At 35.4% G+C, this 26,554-nt stretch overlaps 5 protein-coding genes across 8 annotated transcripts; 3 read left to right on the plus strand and 2 right to left on the minus strand.

Moving 5' to 3' along the window:
• Position 1: 1 nt before the first annotated feature.
• Positions 2-2,772, minus strand: Echs1 (Enoyl-CoA hydratase, short chain 1). Its single transcript, XM_066744719.1, has 7 exons — positions 2,429-2,772; positions 1,130-1,336; positions 925-1,049; positions 650-854; positions 444-563; positions 271-338; positions 2-191 (listed from the first exon to the last, which is right to left on the minus strand). The coding sequence occupies exons 1-7, from the start codon at positions 2,511-2,513 to the stop codon at positions 126-128; spliced, it is 876 nt and encodes a 291-aa protein (XP_066600816.1). The 5' UTR covers positions 2,514-2,772; the 3' UTR covers positions 2-125.
• A 146-nt stretch (positions 2,773-2,918) lies between these two features.
• LOC136784195 (uncharacterized) lies at positions 2,919-4,746 on the plus strand. 2 transcript variants are annotated; one of them, XM_066744721.1, is made up of 5 exons: positions 2,919-3,624; positions 3,787-4,034; positions 4,168-4,313; positions 4,384-4,499; positions 4,656-4,746. In XM_066744721.1, the coding sequence occupies exons 1-5, from the start codon at positions 3,477-3,479 to the stop codon at positions 4,658-4,660; spliced, it is 663 nt and encodes a 220-aa protein (XP_066600818.1). In that variant the 5' UTR covers positions 2,919-3,476; the 3' UTR covers positions 4,661-4,746. The 2 variants fall into 2 exon arrangements, with proteins under 2 accessions (XP_066600818.1, XP_066600817.1); XM_066744720.1 differs by lacking the exon at positions 4,656-4,746 and having other exon boundaries at positions 4,384-4,551.
• A 707-nt stretch (positions 4,747-5,453) lies between these two features.
• Positions 5,454-6,960, plus strand: LOC136784193 (inositol 2-dehydrogenase-like). Its single transcript, XM_066744718.1, has 4 exons — positions 5,454-5,582; positions 5,652-5,897; positions 5,989-6,370; positions 6,487-6,960. Exons 1-4 carry the CDS (start codon positions 5,500-5,502, stop codon positions 6,934-6,936), a joined length of 1,161 nt encoding a protein of 386 aa, XP_066600815.1. The 5' UTR covers positions 5,454-5,499; the 3' UTR covers positions 6,937-6,960.
• Positions 6,961-7,005: 45 nt separating this feature from the next.
• rngo (DNA damage inducible 1 homolog rngo) lies at positions 7,006-10,605 on the minus strand. Of its 2 annotated transcripts, none has more exons than XM_066744716.1 (6): positions 9,809-10,589; positions 9,363-9,590; positions 9,018-9,272; positions 8,436-8,741; positions 8,242-8,361; positions 7,006-7,996 (listed from the first exon to the last, which is right to left on the minus strand). In XM_066744716.1, exons 1-6 carry the CDS (start codon positions 10,068-10,070, stop codon positions 7,773-7,775), a joined length of 1,395 nt encoding a protein of 464 aa, XP_066600813.1. In that variant the 5' UTR covers positions 10,071-10,589; the 3' UTR covers positions 7,006-7,772. The 2 variants fall into 2 exon arrangements, with proteins under 2 accessions (XP_066600813.1, XP_066600814.1); XM_066744717.1 differs by having other exon boundaries at positions 7,830-7,996; positions 8,238-8,361; positions 9,809-10,605.
• A 7,493-nt stretch (positions 10,606-18,098) lies between these two features.
• LOC136784203 (pancreas transcription factor 1 subunit alpha) lies at positions 18,099-23,387 on the plus strand. 2 transcript variants are annotated; one of them, XM_066744731.1, is made up of 3 exons: positions 18,099-19,377; positions 19,485-19,822; positions 21,637-23,387. In XM_066744731.1, exons 1-3 carry the CDS (start codon positions 19,094-19,096, stop codon positions 21,774-21,776), a joined length of 762 nt encoding a protein of 253 aa, XP_066600828.1. In that variant the 5' UTR covers positions 18,099-19,093; the 3' UTR covers positions 21,777-23,387. The 2 variants fall into 2 exon arrangements, with proteins under 2 accessions (XP_066600828.1, XP_066600829.1); XM_066744732.1 differs by having other exon boundaries at positions 19,485-19,819.
• Positions 23,388-26,554: the final 3,167 nt, after the last annotated feature.

Below are 26,554 nucleotides of genomic sequence, written 5' to 3' on the forward strand. Positions count from 1 at the left end.
ACTGTCTTTTCTTTAATAAATTTATTAAAAATATTGTATAACAAGTTTATATACACAAAACGATCGCATATAAAAATAATTTCGCGTGCACTCTATACAAGTTTTTTATTAACATAGCAAACTTCTTATTCATTTTTGAAGTTCGGCTTACGCTTTTCAGCGAAAGCTGACATGCCTTCTTTCTGGTCAGCCTAGAATACAAAATTATTAAATTATTATTATTGTTTTTATTATAAAAATATTGTCTTTCTCAATTTCAAATCAACTAACCGTGGCAAAAGTACCCCAGAACATTTTCTTCTCGTAATTTAATCCTTGCTGCAATGTCGTTTCATATGCTAAACGTAAAACATTTTTTCATTATTATTTGCTTAATATTCATCATAAATTTATCAGCATTTACAATAAAGAAAGATAACCAAGATTCAATTATATATTCTTACCAGTGTTAACAGCGTCTTTAGCCATAGCTACAGTTAGCTGTGAGTGGGAAGAGATTTTTTCGCCCAATTTGATAGCTTCATCTACAACTTTATCTGCTGGGAAAACTTTGCTAACGAGTCCTGAGAAAATGAATCGATTTATTTTAGTCTTCTAAGTAATATAAATAATAAATATTCACACACAAATAATTTTCTACAAAACTTACCAGCTTTCTCCGCTTCCTCTGCTGTTATTTGATTGCCTGTAAGTACTATTTCCATAGCTTTACTTTTTCCAACAGCTCGCGTAAGTCTCTGAGTGCCACCTGCTCCAGGAATGGTACCAATCGTAACTTCTGGCTGTGCGAATCTCGCTTTGTCTCCGGCGTAAATAATGTCGCACATCATGGCAACTTCACAACCACCACCCAGCTAAAGAGATGTAGTTTATTTGAATTAAATTTTTCTTACAAAAAGTTATTGAAAAGTATATAGTACTTACCGCGTATCCATTAACAGCTGCAATTACCGGCTTGGTAGTTCTCGACACACCATCCCAACCGACTAAAAATTGTCCTTGTATGTTTTGAGAAAACGTGTTGTTTGCCATTTCTTTTATGTCAGCGCCTAAAATATCCATCGATATATCGTTAATTTTCATTTTGCGTACTAATAATAATATGTGGCAAATTACAAACGATACTAACCGGCTGCAAATGCTTTCTCACTGCCAGTTAGAACAATGGCACCAACAGTTTCATCCTTGTCGAAACTTTTCAAAGCATCGTTTATCTCTGTGACTAATTTATCACATAAAGCATTCAATGCTTTTGGTCTGTTTAAAGTTATAAGACCAACATTTTTCTTTTCGCCGGCCTTTTCAACCTTAATAAATTCATAGCTGGGTGCTTGACCTGTAATTAAAATTAAGTTTTCTTATCAATACACAATTTTACTTTATAAAATTATCTTTTGTTTTACTTCGATAATAATACTAAAAAATAACAATGGTTCAAAAACAATGAGAACAAATTCAATGACTATAAACTTGTTGAGCCGGTGCCCAGTTATATTCATGATAAGAATTAACCCTTAACGCTCGAAAGGCTCCGCTGATGGGACATGTATTAGTGTTATAAAAATCGAAAGGTAAATTTTTATCGAGCGTTAAGAGTTAATAACCAATGTTAGTCAATCGTATTAAAGATACTTTGCCGAGTGAATTAAATTATTAACCCTTAACGCTCGATAAAAATTTGCCTTTCGATTTTTATAACATTCATACATGTACCCTCAGTGAAGCCTTTCAAGCGTTAAGGGTTAAGATAGTATAAGGTTTTTCTTAAATTCTTTCTTTTATCTGTTAGTGTCGAACATTAATTTACATATTTGAAATATGGTATACGTGGAAGCGGATAAATTACATTTATCTCTCTCATTCTACTCGGCACACTACTACATCAACTTAAGATAATTATGATGATTGATATTATCTTGAACTCGTTATCGCAAATAAACTATACTTTAACCAATACTTGTGTGCTAATAATAATTTTGACCTGAAAAATAAGAATATTCTCTTTTTCTCGCTCTAATATGCATGCGGGGTTTGTTCTTTCTTAGAACATGTTTCTTACTCGCTAATAGTTCGTGTTATTTTAAAAGGCTAGAACCTGTTGAGGCTTGCAAGAGTCAGCCATTATACAGATTATATTACTATAGAAATTTATGTATATGTATATTTGCAATGTAAAGGTGAAATTTTATTAATTTCAAAACAAATAATTACTTCGGCTCAGTTATTAAATAAAATATACCTTTTTGATAAAATATAAGGTGATCTAAGTATCTTAACGTTAGTGCTCTTTTGGTAAATCAATTTCAGCTAATAACATTATGCATGTGATTCTTTAGAAAGGAAATAGTAGGTATAATTAAATAAGAACCATATTTTTAGAGCTAATCGTATCTTTTGAAAAGGTATCGTTAAGATTTAGTTAACTCACTGGAGTAAAATTTTATAAATCCTGCTAAATTGCGAGGATTGTATGCAGAGCGTAAAACAAGTCGAGTCACTGTTGGAGTTGCCATTATTGTTGATTACTAAACACACTAGTCGATACACTCGATACTTAAAAGTTTCAAAGATAGAATGTGCAGTACTGATTAAAACAGAATACCGGCGAGTATTCCCAAGTCGCGAGAATGATAAAATAAGAATTACGAAATTCGGGCTACTGATAACTCGTTTAAACAGCCAACAACAGCGTCTGATTGAACCAGTCTCAGAGATTGGAGTATACACTACCAGTTATTGGAAACAATATCAGATTAACGAGTTCTACAGTTATAACGGGACCCACAGACGCGCCCCACCATTTTGAAGATGATATTCTCTCTTCGTTATCTTTTCTTCAAGTCAAGCTTTATCGACGGAGTAGTTAAAACTAGTGCCCTCTATCTACCACTTACAAATAACTCATTTACCGACCAAAGCTAAGAGGGTTATGCTGAAAAATAGATGACAAAAATTTAATTATAATATTTTCGTTCAATTTGTGCAGACTAAATAACACTAACAACATATTTATTAAACTCAATGTCTGTAACAATGTTCCTTCTATGAAATCCTCTCAAAAGTAAAAACAGAAACTCAGATATTTTCTTTGTCAAAGTGTTTTGGTTCCCCAATAACATACATAACATTTTCTTCAACAAATGCTCGGATTATTAAAATAAAAGAAAATACAATTGCGCGTGTTCTATCACAGCATTCACTTTCGGGGACTAAAAGCGTATAATTATAAGACTACATATCTGCCCTAATTTTCACGTTAATAAGCCGTTTATAATAATTAATATTTATAATTTTCTAATTATGCGAGTATAGCTAGGGGTAATTGATTCGTGAGATCGAGATTTCGTATGGGAGAGCTGATATCGCTAATAATCGTTCGTAAAGACCGGCGTGCAGGTAAAATAGGATTATATATGGTGAAAGTACACGATGACCCACCACGTTGAGTGGACAAAAGTAGGAGATAGCTACAACAGATGAAGAGAATCTTTCGGACGACTGAACTTGAATTTACAGTCAGTTCACCATCGTTCTTCTACACGTTCGGCCCGCTCACCATGGCTCTTCAAGTTTCTCGCGTGATTCTGCTATTCTTCGCCGTCATTCTGAAAAACATCGATGCGGGTAAAACAGAATATACCATTTGTATACAGTTACCTATAATACTACATATATACATATAAATAATGTGTACATCGTCATAAAAATGTTCATAAACTAATAATAGTCCATGCGATGTTTCGGTTAATTATTTATTTTTTAACTAAAATCATCGATCTATTTCAGAAGAAGTATGGGAGCATGATTTTTCCAAAGAAATGCAAATAGGTGCATCTACGGAAGGCTACGATAAAGTTGGTCTTCGCTGCGGGGCAGAGAAAATGACAGTAGAACTAAAGACCACGGAGGATTTTTCCGGTGTTATTTACACCCAAGGTAGCTTCCATTCGAGAGAGTCACCCTGCTTCATTGACCCGGTGCGAGGTAGAAGTTTCACCATGCACATTCCTTTAAACCGATGTGAAACCGAACAGGTAAACATCATTTGTATTTCCCTTATTCACTATTTCAACAAATACACGTTATGTATAGTCTCTCTTTGCATTTTCTTCGAATTTCCCTAAAAGTGAATTTCATTAAACACGCGTGGCTGCTTCTTTCTTTCAGGATGGTGACAAATATAGTAACATTGTTGTGATTCAGCACGATGACGAATTAGTAACGCCGGGAGATGCGGCTTTTACCTTAGAATGCGATTTTTCCAAGCCACGAGACTTCACAGTATCGGCAGATTTTAACGGAAGGAGCAAGAGGTTTTTTACTCTTGAAATCTTGGTAAGACCACGATTCTGGTGAGATGAAAGTTTTTTATATTTATTTTAGGAGTGTCAGATCCAGCATTGCCCTGATAGATGCCGATCCCGCCAGGGACAGGACAAAAAGGGCGGCCTACGTAGAAAGTCAAACGGAACATGTCGTCTTTGTACCAGACTCGATTCGTAAGGAAAAAGACGAATTGTGAATTCCATTTTAGATCTAGATGGTTTTTTTTCAACCATTTCGCCATTATTACTGCCATATATATAACTTATAATTACAAAGTGCCAAAGCCATTTGACAATAACATATGATATGCATTCTGAAATTACTTTCAGGATAAACAAACTGGCGGCGCTAATCATTGCTATTAATTTAACGAGAAAAATCTCATCAATTTCGATCGTGAGTAATCGAAAAGACGTTTATAACATATAATTCACATTATTACAAAGTAGCAAAAATCGTTAAGCTACAATAAACAGCGTGCCCTTATTCAACACTGCTGGTAACAGTTTCAAACAGTGACATAACAGTTTTAGAACAATTTTTTATTTTTTATTTGTTGAAATTATATGTTTACCATTGATTTAATGTAATTATTTTATTATGCAATGTTAATCTTTGATAACCTCCCGACTTTTACGTGAGGAGAGAAATGGAATAATATATGTTACGCATGTAAAGTATGATATTATATTTTTATAACATTCACTTAATTCTTTGATCATTTCATTTTTTATCCACAATAATTGAATCTCGGTTATCAGTGTGAACCATAAATTATAATTATTCCAAATTTAAAAATATCATAATTCTTGTATCTTAATTCTTAGTAATAAATCTTGTTACTTAATCAAAAGTCACTCGTACAAAAATTGCATTATTTATATCAGCTGATATGGCGAAAAGATTTGATCGAAGATTCGTAGGGCGGTTTTGGGTTAATTCGTTTTATAAAACGAAAAGAAAGTAATAAATGTACAGTGTCGAAGATAAGTTTACGATGAATTTATAAAAGTTGCTTATCGAAGGACGTCATATAATTGCAAATCCCCACCAACCTATAGTTCTACTTGTGTATAAAAAGCCCCCAGCTTTAGCAGATCTCAAATTTTAGATCTTTAATCGAAAGATTCAAGTTTCCTTTTTATTCATATCTTTGCTAACCTCGCACTAAATATGGCCACGGCAAAATTTAAGGATATCTCGCCATACGTTAAACCAAGACCATCCCCAACGTATGAGGATTATCTCTACAAAAAGTGAGTGACAACTTTGCAAAGAAAAATTTTTAACATAACAGTATTAATTCTCTACATCAATTCTTGTAGGTATATGGAAGATCTTAATGCGAAAAGTGATGGTAAAAAAGAACCAGTTTTAAAAGTGGCAATTTTTGGATTGGGACGTGCTGGCACGATCCATTTAACATCAGCCGTTATTAATCCTCGCATTAAACTAGAATATATCATTGACGACGTTGAATCGAAATGGAACGACCTGAAAACTTATTGGCGCCTGGATGACGTTAGATTTTTAAACAGCAAACAATCTGATATAGTTTACAAAGATCCTACGTGAGTCGAGATATGAAAGCAGCAAATAAAGTACATTGATTCATCCGATTTTATAAAATAGCACTAATTGAATTTTTTATTAATTGTTCAGGATTGATGCAGTTATCGTAGCATCGCCAACATTTACACACGAGGATATAGTTACTAAAGCCCTTCAGGCGGGAAAATCTGTTTTTTGTGAGAAACCCATAGCGGAAACTCGAGAAGCCACAATGAGAATCTACGATACAGCGATGAAGATGGGCAAGCCCTTGTTATCTGCGTTTAACAGACGTTTTGATCCAAGCTATTCTACCGTTAGAGATCGAGTTCGAAATGGAGAAGTTGGACATGTTCACAGTATTAAAACTGTCTCCCGAGACTCTCCTCTACCAACTATTGACTATCTTAAACATTCTGGAGGTATTTTCCACGATTGTATGGTACATGACATTGATTTGATAACGTGGATACTCGGAGAGTTGCCCACGAGAGTAAGTTTTCTACTATTTGACATTCATCATAAAAAATGGTTAATGAAATTAATAGAATCCATCTAAAATAGAAATTTCAGTAGTGTTGATTGAATTACTGTTAAAAATGATTTTAGGTTGCTACTCAGGCACACTCCAACATTCCAGAAATAAAAGAAATTAATGATTTCGACACGATAATGGTTACTCTTTATTTTCCATCGGGAACCTTAGGAATGATCGATCTTTCTCGAAATAGTCCTTATGGTTATGATATGCGTTTAGAGGCATTTGGACCAAAAGGAATGATACACGCTGCGAATGAACAGCCGATTCACTGTGTGACCGCACACAAGGACTTAACTGGCATTACAAGCCCGCCTATATGGTATTCGTTTGCTAGTCGATTTCAAAATGCCTATAGAAAAGAGTTGGACCACTTTATTGACGTTGTGCACAAGAAAGCTGAATTAATTGTCAAGCCGAAAGAAAGTTTAGCGACCACTAAAATTGCAGATGCGTGTGAAAAGTCTGCTCGTACCGGGCAAATGGTAGAAATTAAGTGGACCGCCGAAGAAATGCCTTAAATAACTTTCTTTTCATATTATATGCTTGTCAAGTATCCAGGAATAAAGACAAAAGGGAAGATTACAAAGTGTAAAGTATCTAATTTTTTTCCGTCATAAAAAACATGATACACTATAGTACCAAATATACCTCAAAAAGATTATAACATTACAAAATTGAGGTAGCTTATGAACAACTACTAATATTAGCTGAACATTATAAAAAGTCTCGGCTTACAGTGTTAGAGCTTTAGATGTAATGAGAAAGATATACTGAGAGAAGCATAATGGCAGTTAATGTTTATTGCACTTCTATTTCTTGTAGGTAGCGAAAAATAATATTGCCTCTTATCTTTCAAACATTATATAGAACTACTTAGACCGAAACGGATATGTAAAAAATCGATCAGATGTCAAATACATTATGCTTCATAAAAAATTATTCAATTTTAAACAATATTATTCACAATGAAAAAATCATTCCGTTTAACACAATAAAAAAAACGCAATTTCTTGACTTGACTAATATATATTTTTATACATATTTAATTTTTATATAAAATATGCAAAATGCATAATTCGACTGCATCGTTTCATAATTTTTTTGTTAAACTTTGGATTATGTAATTACGCTTAGTGCGATTTCAACAACTCATTTACTGGCATTTATCACATCAATATGGTTATTCTAATTTCTATTGAATCTTAATACACCTTGTTACCTGACCATCGTGTTCAATAAATATATCAAAATCGTTAATTATAAAATTTATGTGAATGCGTTGTTACTCGATGTAACTGATTGTACGTAGTAATATATATTTAATCATATTCTGTTATTTAACAATCAATACCGTTTAAAATTTGAGTGATTTTGCAAACAGTGCTGCAGTTGCTTGAGCCTTATCCCCATTAAATCTACGTAATTCTGCAATTACTTGTGCTCTTGTAAAACCTAAGGCCTCAATTTCTTTTACAGTACTTTCCGTAAATGGATCGTGTGTAAAAATGGTTGTCTCTAATGTTGTTGTTGTACTAGAAGATATAGACGATCCCATCGAACTACTCCCGCCTTGGCCTTCTGCAAATTGATATTAAAAATCCATTATTTTTGTAAAGTATAATTTTATGCTCTTTCTTTTCAAAAGTAAACTAATCTACATAAGGAGAACTAGTTGCCTTTGAATTTAAAAACATAAAAAAAATTGTAAGAGTCCAGGCAGTGAGGAGGGACCTATTGTGCAGAATAACAATGAAAGTTTATTAAAAACGGATATATGGTAAGGAATAAAATTCAAAGGATAGCCTGGACAGATACGTACTTACCGTGCTGCTGTCTCTGTTTCTTTGCATCCCTAGAGCTAACTTCAAGGGCTCTTTGCAAATCTCTGTCATCTAACGATTCTTCGCTATTACCGCTTAGTCTTGCGCATTCCGGTAAATCACCTGTACGACATAGCAATTAACACCAACTTGCAATTGTTAAAATTTGGAATCGTGAAAATCATTAGAAACTGAACCTTCTGCCAGAAATGTAGTTTCAGTTCCCGTAGTACCGATCTTTAAAACATTTTTCTTCAAATCGATGCAGCATTGATGTCTCTTTAGCATATCCAAGCCAAGCATCATATCCATTGGTTGCTCCTCAAGAACACTAAACGATGTTGTAAGATGATCATTTCCAATTTGTATTTGGACCATATGTATTCTACCAATTATTCTCTGAACTCCAACCCCTTTAGCCACACCAGCCCATCTTGTGTCAACTAATCTCATTATGTGACATCTTTCTGCACATGCAGCAGACATTATTGTAGCTTGAGCACCTAACAAAAATAAAAAAATATTCAAAAAAAAAAAAAAAATAATAATACTCTGTTTAAATTTAGCTAATCCTTGATGAGTCTTGCGAATGACCCAAGTTTTAAAATAAACTATTTTTCTGTAGAACACTGCAGCTTGATCTGCTATTCAACAAAACTTGATTTAAAAATAGAAAGCTGCAGACAGATTAAATATAGACATTGTATCTGACAAAGAATGGAAAAGAGAGCAACTGCCCCTGATGTTCTCCCTTTGTAGTTTATTTCCATAAGATTTACCTGAATCAATAAATGCTTTAACTGGAAACCCATTTACTTTACAATTAATATAAAGCATAACAACAGTTCCAAACGTTTCTGGATTGTACTCCATTGCTGCTTCCATATTTGCTTCGATATTCTTTTCTTTAATTTCTTCTGCAATCAGTCTTTGAGCTTCTGTATCAAATGGATCTGCATTCATCATTCTTAATCTTTGTGCTTGTCTTTCCTCCCTTACTTTTATTTGTTCTTTCAATACAGTAGAAAATCTATCTGTTATGTAAAATATTATAGGTAAACATGTATCATCGTTCTTAACAATCTAACACATTGCTTGTACTCCAATTGATATGTAAATCTCACCTAAGTTTCCTGAAAGCAATGCATCTGCTAATATAGGATTATTTTGTTTAAGTAACGCTAACTGATCTGGATTTGCCAAAAACATATCCCTAATCATGGCTGGATCATCTTCACTACGTGGGTTCTGAATTCTTTGAGCAGTATTGCTCGCACTGCTATTATTTTGGACTGGTCTGTTATTAGAAGCACCAGGAACTCTAATAGAACTGAAGTCCAATATTGGAACAGCTAAAAAATTACATTTCAATTTGTTGATTCATCATGTTAGTAAAATAAGGGATACATAAAGATACATATAATTAATTAGCGTTATGCGTCATTAAATCAATCCTAACCTCTATAAAACATAAACATATGAAGTAAAATTGATTGTTGGTTAAAAGCTAGAATATGTCATATGAAAATCGTCGAACTGGAGTGTTCAACTGGAGTGTCGAGCTTCTTACCTCCGTTAAAAGGTGGAAGATTCAGGTTGGTGCCGCTTTGATGCATGTGTTGTAAAATAACAGCATCGCCGTCTCGGATGCCATGATCTCGTAGAGATTTTTTATCATCCATAAGAGGTCGGCCATTGAAAGCAATAACAATTTCATGTGCCGGCACACCACTCTCTATTTCGCAGAAAGCTTTGAAGTTTTCCAATTCGAGCTCCTCGCTGACATCCAGGACGAAGATGTCGTCGCTGAGCGTCGTCACAGTCACCTTCATACTTCAACCTTTGTCCCTTTTTACCACTAATTAGCAATAACGGCTTTTTAAGTTTTTGAGCACTTACTGATGCATTCACTGACGGAGTAACAGCAGTGGAAAGTATTGGATAAAATGCGTGCTTCTCGCACGCGTATTTATGGAAAAAATTAACTTTCTCTTCAAGATTTGATCAGGAAGGGGAAAGTGGAAATAGTGGAATGATAAACAGTTTTCTGGGATGTAAACAACAGCCCAGCTCAGCAAAAATAATCTCGTCCTCGAGCGAGAGTCGAGAGACAGTCTCGACAGTGGTGCCACAATAAAGATTCTAAAGTCACTGTTCAGGGTTTACACTAGTAAATGTACTGTAGTACTACATTTGTGTGTGTAACGTAACTACCTTTATATAAAAAAAATATAGCCGGAGAGCGGGTTAGGGGCATATTTACACTACCGAATGACATATCTCCGTGAGCAGCAGCTGCTGCACGCCTGCACTGGCCTGCACTAGCTTAGCTAGCCCGGCTGCTGTGGAATATTTGTATAATTGGAATACATACACGTGCATCGCATCACTGGGTCGAGGTCGGAGATGACGTGAATCGTCATTGCCGTCAACCAATGAAAAAACGTTTAAATTATTATACACTATTGCTCAATAATCTTGCGTCAGGCGAGGGGCAGTGGGGATAAGAGAGGCAAGGGGTTATCTAGGGAATTCTAGTGGACACCGTCAAATTTTTGATCGGCTATCCCTTTGACGCAAAAGAGCTGTCAAAAGCTAAATTAACCTGTATTTTGAAGAAATACAGAAACATAAATATTTTTAAAAAACAAATAAGAAGAAAGAAAGAAAGGATTTTAATAAATATATAAAGAAAAAATATCAGATGAGTATTAGTTAATAGGAAATGTTAAAGTAATTATAAATTATTAAGAAAATATACTTTGTGGTTTTTTTATTTCTGTTACAGGTTAAATGCTGTTTCTGATGAGTTTAAATTACAGCAAAGAAATATATATAGACCAATGAATAAAAAAGGACTAATTTATGAAGCATTTCTGTGTGGACCAGTTATTTCAATAATTATGGTTTAATTATGTTATAATAGTGATTGTGAAAGCGTTTGGTGTATATACACAAAGAAATTCTATTATAAATTAATAATTATATATAATAATGTGTTGATTCCTATTACTATAAATTAAAGCTAGTTCAATTAAAATACTCGTTCTCTTTCTTCCTTATCCAAATTCTATACATACATAGTAATTAGATATTCTCATAGAATCTATCCTTTAAACTAATTAAATTGCAACTATTTGAAATGTGCAAGTCATAACTATTTGCTTCAATTATTTGTATTATTCAATGCGAGACAAATTGCATAGAGACTCTTCAAATTTCTTATTGATCTGTCACATTCTTTCACATCTTGTGTGACATTTATTTGCCTTGATTGTTCCTTCTTCTTCTAGTTTTCAACATATACCAATATTTCTCTAGATATTTTCAAATACGCTGAAGTATGCTTATTCTGCTGTCTAATTGATTCTATCAATGTGAGGATGATAGGTAAGCTATTGCTCTATTAAATTTGAAGAATCTAGACACTTCACTTAATTTATTGTACTTAAATATAATGTTTGGTACTTCGTCTACATGATATCTTTTCTTTACATTTGACAGGATATTGTCCTCCAATACATTCATGTATACTGCTGAGTTAATCTTGTTTTCAGCTTCAAATAATTTTCCAACTACATATTTGGATATCCATTCCTAATATACAATACTTATTTTGTTACTCCTATTTGTTGTTGAGAATTATCTGTCTTAAATCCTTAATTTATCTAGTCGCCATATATATATTCTATTATTTTCAGATGATTGATATATCTTACTACCAATTCTGTCAACATTATAATAGGAGTAACAAAATAAATATATTCTATATTCAAAATGTATATCCAAACACGTAGTTGAAAAACTATTCGAAGCTGAAAGCAAAATGAACTCATTAGTATACACATACCTTCTAAAGAACTTTATCTTCCCAAGTACTATGAAAACATATCTCACAAAAGAGATACCAAATTTAAATAACATCATTCAAATGCCTATTTTTCAAATTTAACTAGACAATGGTTTATCAATGATTTCAATATTTATAAAATTAATTAGAGATCAGCAGAATCATCAGATCTGCGTATAATAATTAATGATTGTAAAATTATTTTTATATGTTATAGACTAGAAGAAAATAGTGCAAAGGAGGCATATAAATGTCATAAAAGATAATATGTAGAAGGATGTGACATATTAATAAGAAATTTGCAGAGGCTCTATGCAATTTCTCTTACAATGAATAATAAATATCATTGAAGCAAATAGTTATGACTTGCACATTCCAAATAGTTACAATTTAATTAGTTTAAAGAATAGATTCTACGAGAATATGTAATTACTATGTATGTATAGAATTCAGATAAGGAGGAAAGAAAAAGAATATTTTAATTGAACTAGCTTTAATTTATAGTAATAAGAATCAACACATTATTATATATAATTATTAATTTATAATAAAATTTCTTTGTGTATATACACCAAACGCTTACACATTCACTATTAGAACATTACATCATAATTATTGAAATGACTGGTCCACACAGAAATGCTTCATAAATTAGTCCTTTTTTATTTATTGGTCTATATATATTTCTTTTCTGTAATTTAAGCTCATCAGAAACAGCATTTAACCTGTAACAGAAATAAAAAAACCACAAAGTATATTTTCTTAATAATTAACAATTACTTTAACATTTCCTATTAACTAATACTCATCTGATATTTTTTCTTTATATATTTATTAAAATCCTTTCTTTCTTTCTTCTTATTTGTTTTTTAAAAATATTTATGTTTCTGTATTTCTTCAAAATACAGGTTAATTTAGCTTTTGACAGCTCTTTTGCGTCAAAGGGATAGCCGATCAAAAATTTGACGGTGTCCACTAGAATTCCCTAGATAACCCCTTGCCTCTCTTATCCCCACTGCCCCTCGCCTGACGCAAGATTATTGAGCAATAGTGTATATAGGTATCTCGATCATACTTGCATGTATCGATTATCTCCATTATCGATATTTTTAGCGCGAATACATTCTGAAAGTTTGACAAATTTTTTAATTATTGAGTTTCTTCTTTTTCGCTACGCCATTAAACTGATGCAATTAATTGAAATAAGGCAAACATATGTTTTCTCACTCTAATTTATTGCACTAGTACAGCAATACAGCGAAAAAGAAAAGATCTATTACTTATTCAAAAAAGTTAATGACACTTGAAGTTTGGACAAATTTTATTATACTTTTTCGTTGACACAATTACGCCTTGTATTTTATCAATTAGACAGTATTTAATGTGTTTTGTCAACAAAAACATTTGTCGGGTCATTATTTTGCAAGTCCAGCAGTCAATGTTTACCGTTAACCTTCCGGAACTGGGGTTAAATCGGGTTTGTCATTGGGAAAATGACGTGTACTTGTAATTATTGTACTGGCGCTGAAGAGGAAACGTCTATCGCACATATGTTAACGAAAACCACCGAATAAGTGTTTCCCTTTTCTCATCAAAAAACACACCATAACGCAACGGATGAATACGGCTTAATGAAAATTTCTAACTGATTGATTTGCCGAATATGTATATATATGTCTATCGATGAATAATAAACGCGATAGACCGATAACATTCAAAGCCCATGCATATATATGTATACATATATTTTGAATGGCAGGGTAATTTTTTCTATACAAGAGGGGTGACTATTGAGAGTTATTCACGCACCATTAACGTTTCCTAACATCTCCATTTTAAGAATTCAACACTATTATTAACTGGCAGATTCCAAATAAAATTTAAATAATCTAAAGTTATGTAATGGTATATATTGTTTAAGTTGTCCCTAATTTAAAGTGGCAGGATTCGTTCGGATTTGGGAGAGAGGAGGGGGGGGGGGGGTGGTTAACGGGGGTTCACGGAGGGTAAGAAAAAACTTATCACATTGCTCGATAGAGACTTGCTGGAGAAAAGTAGGTAGTTGGAACGCGTAAATTCTGCAGCACCTGCCTAATATATAGTGGCGTATCCGGTATACTGTGGAGGAAGCGCATACAAGCGTTTCCGGTACGTGGGGGGATGTGAGGCCTGCGGTATCGTCGCGGCAGGAACACCCCCTCGAGTGGCACAACCCCGACAACCCTGTCCGTCCGCAGTCGTAGTCCTCCATGCTCCAATGCACCCCGTACCATCCATCCCCCCTCGAGCCCGTAAAATCGATTTGTTATTGCGGCACGTCACCGGCCCAATGACGGATGTTCCGAATTTTCTCCCTTTTGTATTTTTTCACGGCTAATCAACACCACTCTATTTCTATCCCCTCCACTGTTTTCCTTATCAATTATACTCAGGCTCTTACGCTGCAAAATTATATCTAATATCTCGCTATAAATTTATATATTAATATACCTAGTCATTTTTCTTCAATCTCCACGCATATGTAATATAATAAACCCCTTCTTACTTTATTCAGATGTTAATTTCAATGCAAATTTCTTAATACTGAATCAATGACTACTTAGAATATTCCATTGCTGCAGCGATTTGTATGACTAATACACTCTAACTAGCACTGTTACACAGTCTTCAATGTTAAAAAATGCGCATATACATGACCTTATTATTACGTCTTAAGTATACCTATACTATGTTAGAACTGGTACATAGAAAAGTACTTCTGAAACTTTTGAGGAGACATGAAAAATGCAAAATAATATACCGATCGATTCGGATGTAAGTCGCACTTGTGAAAATAAAAATTGTTATAAAGAAATGTTTGTCTGAAATTTTTTTGTATATATATAATTAAATAAGAAAAGTTTCTCACATAATGTAGGAATTATATTTAAAAGTTATAATTTTTTTGTGTGAAAAGGAAACACTATATTACCTCTGCACAGCCCTCGTGAGTAATTTTCCCCGTTGGATTTTCGTGCAGAAGAACCCACGTCCAACACCTGGTCCAGCAAAGTTCCTATGCGCTCGAGATAGGAACACGCCCCAAATCCTCAGCGTGTACCTATTAATTTATACTCTCGACGGGAGTGTGAAATCGATTTATGCTCACATCCGATCCACTTTCCAGATGTAACGCGCCATACAACCGTTTCCCATCAAAAATCCATTGTACTTCATTTTACATAAACCGTTTCGTCAATACTGCGTGAATAAATCGAAAATCACCTCATCATCCCTAAATTAATGAAAAAAATATAACTAATCCGGTAAATCGAAAGGAAAATTGGATGTCAAATAATTATTGGTTTCGGATGTTGTATCATTTTTATGAAGAAAATAAACATTGTTTATCTCTGATCGAAAGATCTAAATTAAAGTTTATAGGGAATAAGAGGAATTGTGTACGGAATGGGGACCGCGTGGTTGGAGATTTTGCCATTTAAATCCGATCCCCTTTTGCTATCTCTAGATCTGGAGGATCAAAAAATCTCGAGGTACAATGGCCTTGTCCGCGACTATTATTTTCCTTTCGGATTATACTGCGGCCAAGCCGATATCTATTCTCAGCGAAATACACGCTGAATGAACTTGAAGCATAGATGTCCAAGTTTTTTTCCTCGATTCTTTGCTTATCACTAATTGCATTACTCATTCTGTTTGCTCTTTCGACAATTCAACTGAAAATTATTCGGGCTGTAAAAAGATATATAACAATTAAAATATAGTTTTTCCGATTTAATTTTCTTCGCGAATGCCTGTAATTTTGCAATAAAGAACCTGATTAAATTTCTATAAAATTTCGAGTATTTGTATATAAGGAATTTAACGTTGAGCGTTTACGCCATTCATCAAATAGATAGGATATTTCCTGGACAGAGAACACGAACCTGAAATTGAAGCTCATAAATTTTGAGCGTGGGAATAGGATAGACCGCTTCCCCGATTCTTTCCGGAACAGCAGCCCAGATGGAAGCGTTATAATTCGTTCCATTTGTGAGGGATCTCACCTCGCAATTTTTCCTTTTAATTATCGAAATTTAATGAAAACTGATAATGGTTTCTCGACCTGACTCGTGTCGGTAATCCGATGTAATTTATTATACCATAACATTTGAAAAATATTCAATCTGGCTTTCGTCGAATGTTTCGATAAGAAAGAAAGAAATAGAAAGAAAATATTAATTTAGGTATATATGTGCAGTGTCTATATAAGGATGCCAACCCGATAAAATTAGGAAATGGACGAAATTTCAATAAAAAATCTTATAAAACTTGCAGACTTAGTTGCGAAAGTTATTCAGTTTTAAAGAATCTTTAATTCGAAACTTGGTAACCGGATTTTTCAACCAATTGAAAGCATGAAATCAAAGAATTTCTAATCCTTAATAACTTTTTTAATAAGGAGATTAAAATATTATGAGAGCTTTTCTCTCTTATAAATTCTTTGATTGTTTATTTTTATCGAATTGGCACTCGATCTTAGGCAGAATACTCTGTATAACATAACAGCAGCAATTGAATTTTAACGCGTGAAATTTTCAACGGGTTTAATCCTAGAGATTTTGTCAAGTGTCGTGGCAAATTATTTCAGTCGGGGCTCGTTTGAGCTGGTAAATCAGAACGAACTGGAGGATTTTGCGGGATAAAGTGGGCAAATAGCAAAAAGTGCAACGATGAGAGGGAATGAGGAGTTAGGACGGATAATAGGAAAAAGTTGGTGCACGTGCGCGACACGTGTTCGTTCAAGGGCTATTCGGGGGTTAACCGCTTCTCTGCGACATTTGGCTTCGCCTCGCAAACCTGTAATTATGCGGTTCCGAACAGGTACAATCTGATTTCCAAACTCTGCTATTATACCGCTACTGATAATTATGTTTAACAACGCGCACTCACGTTATATATATATATATATATATATATAGTATATCTTAACGCTTTTGTTAAACATCTGAGTGCAAAACTTCACTACTGACTTTACCTCATTTTTTATTTTTAAAAAGAATATGTCTTAAAAAGGCTTGATTTTCAAGTTTAGTCATCTCATACAAATAATTTTGAAAATAATACGTAAACTCACGGTATACTTTGGATAATTTTCGTTGCTTTCATTTATAATATATATATATATATATATATAATCGAGTTGAAAAATTCAGTTCAGACTTTTCATCACTTTTTTAATTTTGAGATAAAATAGTGTCTAACAAAAAATTGTCATTTCACACTTTCTAAAAATGACAAATAATCTCATTCTGTTTAGATATTTATAGTTTTATACAAAAAAAAAGAATCAACACCAGTTTTATGTATATTAACGAGACACGCCCGGAATGGAGCTTGACGAGATAAAACAAAGTTGGAGCAAGAGATAGCTACGTTTAAATGTATAAAATAACAGTGAAAAATTTGATCTAGAGAGAGAGAGAGAGAGAGAGAGAGAGAGAGAGAGGGTTGATATATACATATAGAACGTTCAGCCTCACGGCTAGATAAAGTATATAGAATTGAGAAAAATTATTAATGGCGTTTATCGATTATTTTGTTTAGTACAGCGAAGCGAGCAATTAAAACGGTACGATTTGATGGAGCAGTTGAAATTTTGGCGAGGAATCAAGCACGTTGAAGAACTCACAATGAGGATTGGAGATAAAGAAGAAAAAAAAAGAAAAAAGGGAGGGTGGGGTGGGGATGGGGTGAATTGGCAGGCGATAAATGGCGAATAAAAGACAGTGGGCTCGTGCAAAAGCAGTGGCAGGGCAGGCTAGGAGATTCTCGTATTAGCGGATGATCTGGCAGGGGGGATTGAGTCGGGGCTCGCCGCTCGCGTAGATTGCAAAGTTCCTTATCAGATCGATGAAGAGGCGGCGCCGCTGCCCCAGCAACCGGTCGGCCCGGGGGTAGGCTGCTTCGGTCTCGACGAATCCGCTCCCAGCTCGCTTTTCCACCCCGGAAAGCATGCATGGCTTCCGCATTCGCCACTTTTCGATTTCAGTTCACTTCAGAGGTCACCTCGGCCACGGCGCTTCGAACCGCGCATTAACCCAACTCGCCAAGAATATAATTCTCCCTCTTTCTCTCTCTCTCTCTCTCTTTCTCTCTTAAACCCACTCGATATAATTACCGAAAATTCCGGAAAAAACCCAAACTAGAAATTTTCCCAAAATTTCAGCGACCACTGCGAAGCAAACAATAGTAAACTGTTTAATTATTATGAGGCACTTGTGAGAATATATAAAGTTTACGCGTTTAGAAAGGATTTGCAATAATTGTGCTGTGAAATCGATCGAGTGTCACAGTGTGTTCGACGAGACAATTGATGTAACACGTTTTGGAGTTGTCGACGTGAAAATTGCTTGCGATTGGTCCAAGTGACGGGGGAAAATGGAAAAATTTGAATGGTACGTTTGGTCGAAGAAGGAATCCGAGAGATTTCTATGAGTGTTTCGTTATGCGTTTACGGGCACGCGACCTGGCCGCGTGTTGACAAGTGCTTCGACAAATCTTGACACGTGCTCAGGATTCCTGCAGGACACGTGTCAACGTGTATAGAGACTTCCTGGCACGCGTGACCGCCACGTGTCGGTGATCTTATCGTATCCTCCGTACGTGTCAGTGCCTGCTTTCACGAGGATTCCGTCAATAAACAAACGTTTAACCCTGTGACACCCAACCAATTATACCCAAAGCTCTGCGGATTCAATCACGAGAATACTTAAGACTGTAAAAAGTTGTGAAACCAGCTCAGGGGATAATGAAATGGACGGGAATGTCCTGGCATAGCACGGCAAAACAGTTGTCGTAGGAACGAACAAATAATTATGTAGTTAATGGATAAATAGTTGATCTAGTCAAAGTCTAGTCACGGTATCCTTCGAGCGAAAGGAAGCTTGATGGTTCTTGCCCGAAGAATTAAAAGATACAAGAGTAATTGTAAATTTGAATAGTGCGTAGAATTATATTGTCAAGATGATTACGAATATGTATTCGTTGGATAATTTGGAGCTGGATATGATGAACCGTCAGTACATGTACGAGGCGCACAGTTTTTTGGGGAACCCGGCGATTCCTGCGATGCCGGCGCATTGCGGTACGCCAACCACGGCCACGTTACCTGCTATCCCCACGCAGCTGTCGTCCCATCCTCCGGGAAGTACCGGGAGCACCAGTGGTAGCGAGGTCTACCTGTATGACGAGAACAGCAGCGATAACGAGAGTGCGTACAGCAGCGACCAAGAAAATCACACCAGAGAGTAAGAATTTTCTCACCTTTTCTTTCTTTTTTTAGCACAATAACATTTATATAGATCCTTGACAATTGATTAACGGCGATCGAACGATGATTTCGGTGCTTCTATAGGCGCAGCAGAACAAGGATACGCCCGGGGACAGGGAACGGACCGGGAGTAAGTGGAAAATGTCCACGGCAGGCCGTACAGCAAAGGCAGGCAGCCAATATGCGAGAAAGACGAAGGATGCAAAGCATAAACGACGCCTTCGAGGGTCTCAGAGCACACATACCCACTTTGCCCTATGAGAAACGTCTCTCCAAGGTCGACACCCTTAAACTTGCCATCGGCTACATCAACTTCCTCAACGAACTCGTTCGCGCCGACAAAAACAACGATCCGCTCACCGGAAACAGTGGAATCTCCAGATCCTCCGGCAGGGAAGATGCCAAGAAGGTCATAATTCGTGGTGAGACCAATTCTAATCCTAATTATTTTTCTCTTTCCCTTTCTTCTTATATATTTTATAATTTCTCTTTTTCTTCTTTGGTTTCTATTTTCGCTTGCCCATTATACGATATTGATATGTAGGTGCATTGTGACGTAAGGGAGGCCAGAATCAATTGTAACACGCGTCAATTGTAATATTCGAATTTGTGGCTCTGTCCGTTAATAATATTTAAAATCGTTTAGTAACTTTCTTGAATACTATAAGACGCTGTAGTTGCAATAATTAAAGTCGTCAAGGCTAAGCGACTGTTATTTGTAGAAATGAGAAAATAAATTTTCTACACTCATTTGTAAGTATTTCACTCGTTTTTCAACCTCCAGTTACTCACTTACTAATATTGTGTAAATTTTAAAATTCATCAAAACATGACTGAAATCGTCATTTATTTGAGTATATTTTTGCAATGTCGATCGATTTTTAAACATATAATTCGGTTGACGAAATTTTACAATGGGGCATTTTGGAACAGGTGCACGGTTTCAATTGTAACAAATAAACTAGTGTCGTTTGTAATGTGCTAATTGAATAGTAAAATGGTAGATGCTTTCATTGCGTCAACAATAGCTTATTACATATATTGACATAACTATCGTTCTGATAAATTAAATATTCAAATGTTAGAAGAAATATAATTATTTTGTATAATAAGAATATTATTTATATAAAATAATTAATCCTAATTATTTTTTAAATTTACGTGTAAATTTCATTTCTTGGTATATGTTAAACTTTAGATAACATACTAGATTCACTGAAGCACCTTCAACTACATTTATATCCATGCACTAAAGGAATTACGAGTATGTTACAATCGCAAATCGGTATTTTACTATTGAAACCTACGTAGTGTTCAATGTAACAAATTGCATATGGTACTATGTTGGTCGTTTGTGTATAGAATAATTAAAATATCACTTTTCAATCAAAATAAATTTACCTTCAGTAAATATTACTATTACTTTAGATTTTTAACATTAGTAGGATCCTTGTAAAAAATGAGACTTTTCATTTTTTTACAGATGATTCCGGTCTCCCTTATACATGCTTGTTTTACAAATTTGTTTTATTCAGAGGTCAAAACTTTTATTAAACCTTACAGAGTAATTATTATCATCGTGATCAATGAGTCTTAAATTTACGAGCACGTAAAAGTTTGTTTTATGTTATTAATATTGATATAGAGGATATAGAATAGCTCTAGTGTTTGCTAATCTACCTGTGTTTTTTTTATGGTGAACAAGAAATCGTGGATCGATTTATCGTAATTACCTATCTACCCTTTCTCTAGCCAGGTGTCATGCGTGGCACGAACGACCCTTTGCATAACTGTCCCCGTCTTGCCAATGGAATAGCTACATGTATATTTTGAAATATAAAGGATAATCATCATTAAATATACACTGTGCACGTAATGGATAGCCCCACCGTATATAATTTTATATATTCCATGTAATTCTTAGGTTTGGTCAATTTTCTCTCTTTCTCCTTTTCTGTTTCTCACTTTCCCATTATTCTAATATCATTTAACTTAAAATTTAATTTTCCTTTTCAAGATACTTATAAAAAAAATTCAAGCTCAAAGAACACATTTTATCAACATTTTATTATTTAATGAAATTTATGACTAAGAAAATATAATGATAAAATTAAAATAAAGATTATATGATTTTTTGAAATTTGTTCTTGATCAGGGTCTCTTTTCTTCTATGAGATCATGAATTTTGATGGTTTTTTATCGAATTTTAATTAGGTTGAAACGAATAATATTTCAGGCAGCGGAGGAAATCCATTTATTTCGCATTCTCTATCATGGTCGAGGAAGACTGAAATTTCATCGAATGGACTGATGCGTGCAAAAGTCTGGACGCCCGAAGATCCACGAACGACGAAAGTTGGAACGACGTACGAATGAGCCGACTCCATTCCAGCATCTCAAACCGTAAATAACAACAATAATTTCGAGATAAACACCGAGAGTAGCATCCCTCCATTTTTATCTTTCGATTCTTGTCTATCCATGTCCACGATTTGATTATAACAATTTTCGAATCACGAAACTGATTTTTGGTCACTTCCGTATAATTAATGAAAATTTGTATAATTAATTTACGACGCGGAGTTAACAAACTCTACATGTAGGATATAAGGCAATGTACCAAAACTCTCGCAAAACGTCGGTAAAAGAATCGATATCACTGAAACACATATAAGATGGTATCTATATAAATCTATCTTTATATGGAGTAATCATTAGAACGTTTTACAATTTGTACTTGAAATTTCTCTTTGACCGATATTTATTCTTACCTTTTCAAACTCATGTTTCATGATTCAGGCCAATCTCTCCATACTTGCAATGTACATTTTTCGCGTCATGTTATTTAGTATTTAAGAAGAACGATTCTAGTCTTTATTTTCGTCATATTATACATATTATATACTATACATATATATATATATAAATAAATATTATATTTTAACATATAAAATAATTGGAAGAGATAGTATATCTTACAAAAGAAAAGCGAAAGTTTCTTATATTGCGAAAATAATTTCATTGTACAGCTTAGCAATAAAATTGACAAGATTGTCAAGGATACTTTTAGGCAATATACAGTTTAGTTTTATTCTAAAATGTGCTATACTCTGCCTAATATTGGCAAATTAATTTATTTTTCTCGTCTTTGTTAAAAATATCAGTATTATCGTTGCTATTTATTAAACCCGATTGGAAAATAAATAATATTTGTAACATATCTGGTGGACATTACTTTGGGTGTCTACTTCCTCGAAAATATATCATAAATGATGTCGATACTAAAGTTATAATCATAACAATTCGACCGAAGGCGGGCGTGTTGTTACTATTCTTTTTTTTTTATTTATAAGGTCACGCGTAAGGTAGATGTAACCGAAGAAATTCCTGTAGAACGAGTCATTCTTCCAAAGACGAAATTTTAGTTTGTCCTTTTTGCCATTAGCCGTGCATCTGTGCATGTGGGCGAGCAGCAGCAATTCTACGCTTAATAATTGTGAAATGTAAATAACGATGGATAACGGATCGCGAATCCATTTGAATAAATCATAGGTGTAATTAACCAATCATGATAAATATCATTTGTACGTGAATAGATATTAATACAACCATGTCGTAGTGGCATGAGTGTCATTCAACAACAAAGCCAAATAAAGTAGACATTAAATCAATACCCGTTTTCATTCATTCCAATCCCGTGTATGTGTGTAGTATTTATATATTAATATACTTGTTTGTTCTATTTATATCAATTCCTGTTTTTACCTCTCTCTATCTTTCTCCATTCCAAACAAAACAATACATGGTAAGCTCTTTCTTCCACAGAAAACCAAGATGGCGCGCGTTTAAAGTTCAGAAGGGTAAATGACCCGAGCTTTTATTTTCAGTGCACGAGGAAGCCTGTAATTGCGCTGCGAGTGAGGCACAGAAATTGTGCAAAAGTTTGAGCGAAATGATCTATAGAGTGGGATAAGTTGCGCTTGTTTAAACATAAACAAAGTATGGGAAAAAGTCGAGGGAGTTTGATTAAAGGGAAGTCAAGATGGCTGAATGATGAAAGGGAGGATGAGAGACATTCGCTGTACTTGAAAGAAAGAAAAGGGACTGTGTGGGCGGTACGTCGATATTGCGGCGTCGCGACGCCCCGTGACTCGGAATAATGGCGTCGACGGCTGCGAATCTTCCCACGACACGATCCTCCTCCGTCTCGCCCCCCTTTCTCTTCGCTTAATGTTTTTCTCTCTTCCTCCTCATCCTCCTCCCCCTCCCCCTTCCTTACTCTTTTACCTCAATGAAACGAGTTCGCCTGCCTTCTCTCTCTCGCTCCTCCACTCGTCATCTTCTTCTGGCCTATTTCTCCGACAATAACGACGATGAATTCCCTTTATACGTGTAGGCAGTCGTTGAAGCCCCGACACTTTTAAAAATACCATCCATTACTACGGACTGAGAGAATAAAACTCGTCTCTTTTATTCCCCTGACTAGAACAAATACTGATGTTTCGTTACACGACCAGCAATCCCGACTCCCAAGTCGAAAAAATACAGTCTGATTGTGCGTCAGTTGTTGCCTATGCAGAACAGGACAAACAGAACTTTCACAACCCGAAATCTATTGGCTTGTTTCTTTTTTTAAAACAAAATATCACTTGATTTCGATTCTTACTTATTTAGACAGAAAAACTGGTTATAATATTCTATGTTAATAGTTTAAAATTAGATCTTGATTTTTCGGTTCTACATTGAGTGGGGAAACTAGAGATTTTTGAGGAATTGGTTAATATATGGGAAATATGTGGAGTTTGCGCCCAGAGAAAATATGCTAATTTTGGAAAAATTGATTGAGCATCGATGGGACGAGAATCGAGTAGAAGGGGTGTGATTGTGGAAAAAGTGCAAGCTGCGCGTTGCGAGTATCGAATGGTGCGCGACTTTTTCAATCGGAGGGGGAGCAATATTTTCATCTGGGAGTGAGAGGGATAGAGAGAGAGAGGGAGAGGGAGAGGAAAGACCCGCAGCACGGAAAGAGAGAGAAATGATATCAGCTGTGAAAACAGCGTTGTTTATAGACACCGAGACACAATGAGGTGTAATTGAATCCATATTCTGCGGGGCACCCGGTGAACTCCCCCTCTGTCCAGAACACCGAATTCTCTCTTTCTGTAGTTATACATCAAGGGGTGCCGAGTCCCCCCACACTCTTACTACCCTCGGGCCCACTTTTACCACTCTCTCGCACTTAACGCTCCGCCAAATCGTAGGGCTCGCGTCGATTTGTGGACAATTAGGGACAATTTCCAGCAACCCCGTGAAGCCAAACCTCCCAGAATCGATCCTCCTCCGATAGTCTTCCCTTTTCGTAGCAACCGTGCACTCGATAAACTCTCGTCTAATCTGATTTTCCTCTCATCAAACTCGTCATATTCGTTCTATGCTACTTTATTCATGATTTTTGGAAAGTCGAAATGGAACAATATCGATAGAAATTATTATAATAGCAGTGACTAAAAAAATAAATTAAACCTTTCAGAATCAGTCCTCCCCTAATTCTTCCTACTTTTATTTTCTTCTCATCAATTTCGTCATAATTATTATTTTCTCATTTTTCTCCTCATTCTTGGAAAACTAGAATACAAAAACATCGGTAGGGTTTACGTATATATGTACAGTGATTAAAAGGGAATCGTTATCGGTAGCAGAACGCAGGTGTGTCGAAACACCTGCCTTTATCGCTGCAATAGTTTATTTCAATCGGCCGTTTTGATGCTACGCCATAGGATTACTCAGATTACGTTCGAATTTCGCTGATAACAAATCGACTCTCCTCCCCCCCAGCCCTCCTTACCTTACTCCCTTTATCAGAGAATTTGCAGAAGTTCGTACTCAAACATTCATAAACTTCGGAAATAAATCAAGATAACGATAATGATTCGTATTATCTCATTCATGCGTGAATGTTAATATCGTGATGAGTTAAATTTTTATCTACGACGAACGAAAGCTTTAAGTCCGTAGACAGGGATAAAAAAGGATGAGAGAACTCAATGAGGAGGAAGGTGGACAGTGACGACGAAAGGAAGGTGCGAAATGAAACCATCGAAGTCTAATCGGCTTTTCACGTGGAAGCATTGTAGGCCCGTGAAAATTAGCAAACCATAGAATCGCTTCTCTCGGCGTATCAGGATCGCATTAAAACCACCCCCCCCCCTCCCTCTTTACCCCCTTTCTACTCCTATCCTTCGGTTAAGAGGGTCGCACTTGTGTTGATCCTCGCAGCTGGAATGACACACAAATAAAGTATTAATTCTCGATTCACGTTGTAATAATGCCCCCTCTCCCTCTCGCAGCTTCCATCTGACCACTCCACTGGTAAGTGTCGAACCCTACCATTCTCTCTTAACTGTCATTATACATTTTTCAACGAGTGTACAATTTACCGTGAAAAAAAGTGAGCCTCGCACCTTCGGTACACTGAACCATTCATTTTTTTTTGTTCCATATTGAATTAAATTCTATGCAACTTTTTTCCATACGCTCTATTTCTTTCGTATTCTGAATTACTCGAATAAAAACGACGTTACTCTCCAGTAATGACTATTTCTCGAGCGGGAGTTTGCATTTTGGAAAGCCGTGAAACGTTTTGGGAAACTTTTGAGTTTTGACATTGGATTTTGAAGAGGATATATAGAGGCGGAACGAGAGTATCTTTCGAGCAACGAATTGAGCAAAAGAGAGCATCAAACCACCCTTCGTACCCTGCGGCTTAAAGTGGGGCACGCAAATACCTGAGCAGCTGCACCCTGGGTGGTTGGCAAAGTCTGCTGAAAATCCCCCATGACCCACTCGAGCTCGTTTCTGCACTTGCGCCCTTTCAATGTCACCCTACGATCTTTATTATAAAGCAATTATCTCAATTCTCCCTCTCTTTCTCTTCCTCTCAACCACTCTCCCCAACTTGACCCTCGTTTTCTAGCACATTCGAGATAAAACCAAACTGTTATGATACAGCAATTTAATTTGATACAGCAACCAAAGACGAGGAATTAATTGACGTTGCATTACATCGCTGTTCTTTCTTTCTAATGCATTTTCCTGCTATACAAATATTACCATTTTTTAAGCCAATAATGGAAGTAACACTGCGGATTAGAAAT

This window comes from Prorops nasuta, unplaced genomic scaffold, assembly GCF_024137725.1.
Source record: "Prorops nasuta isolate Cenicafe-Biocafe unplaced genomic scaffold, Cenicafe_Pnas_1.2 PNAS00050, whole genome shotgun sequence".
In the NCBI taxonomy this organism is placed as follows: domain Eukaryota; kingdom Metazoa; phylum Arthropoda; class Insecta; order Hymenoptera; family Bethylidae; genus Prorops; species Prorops nasuta.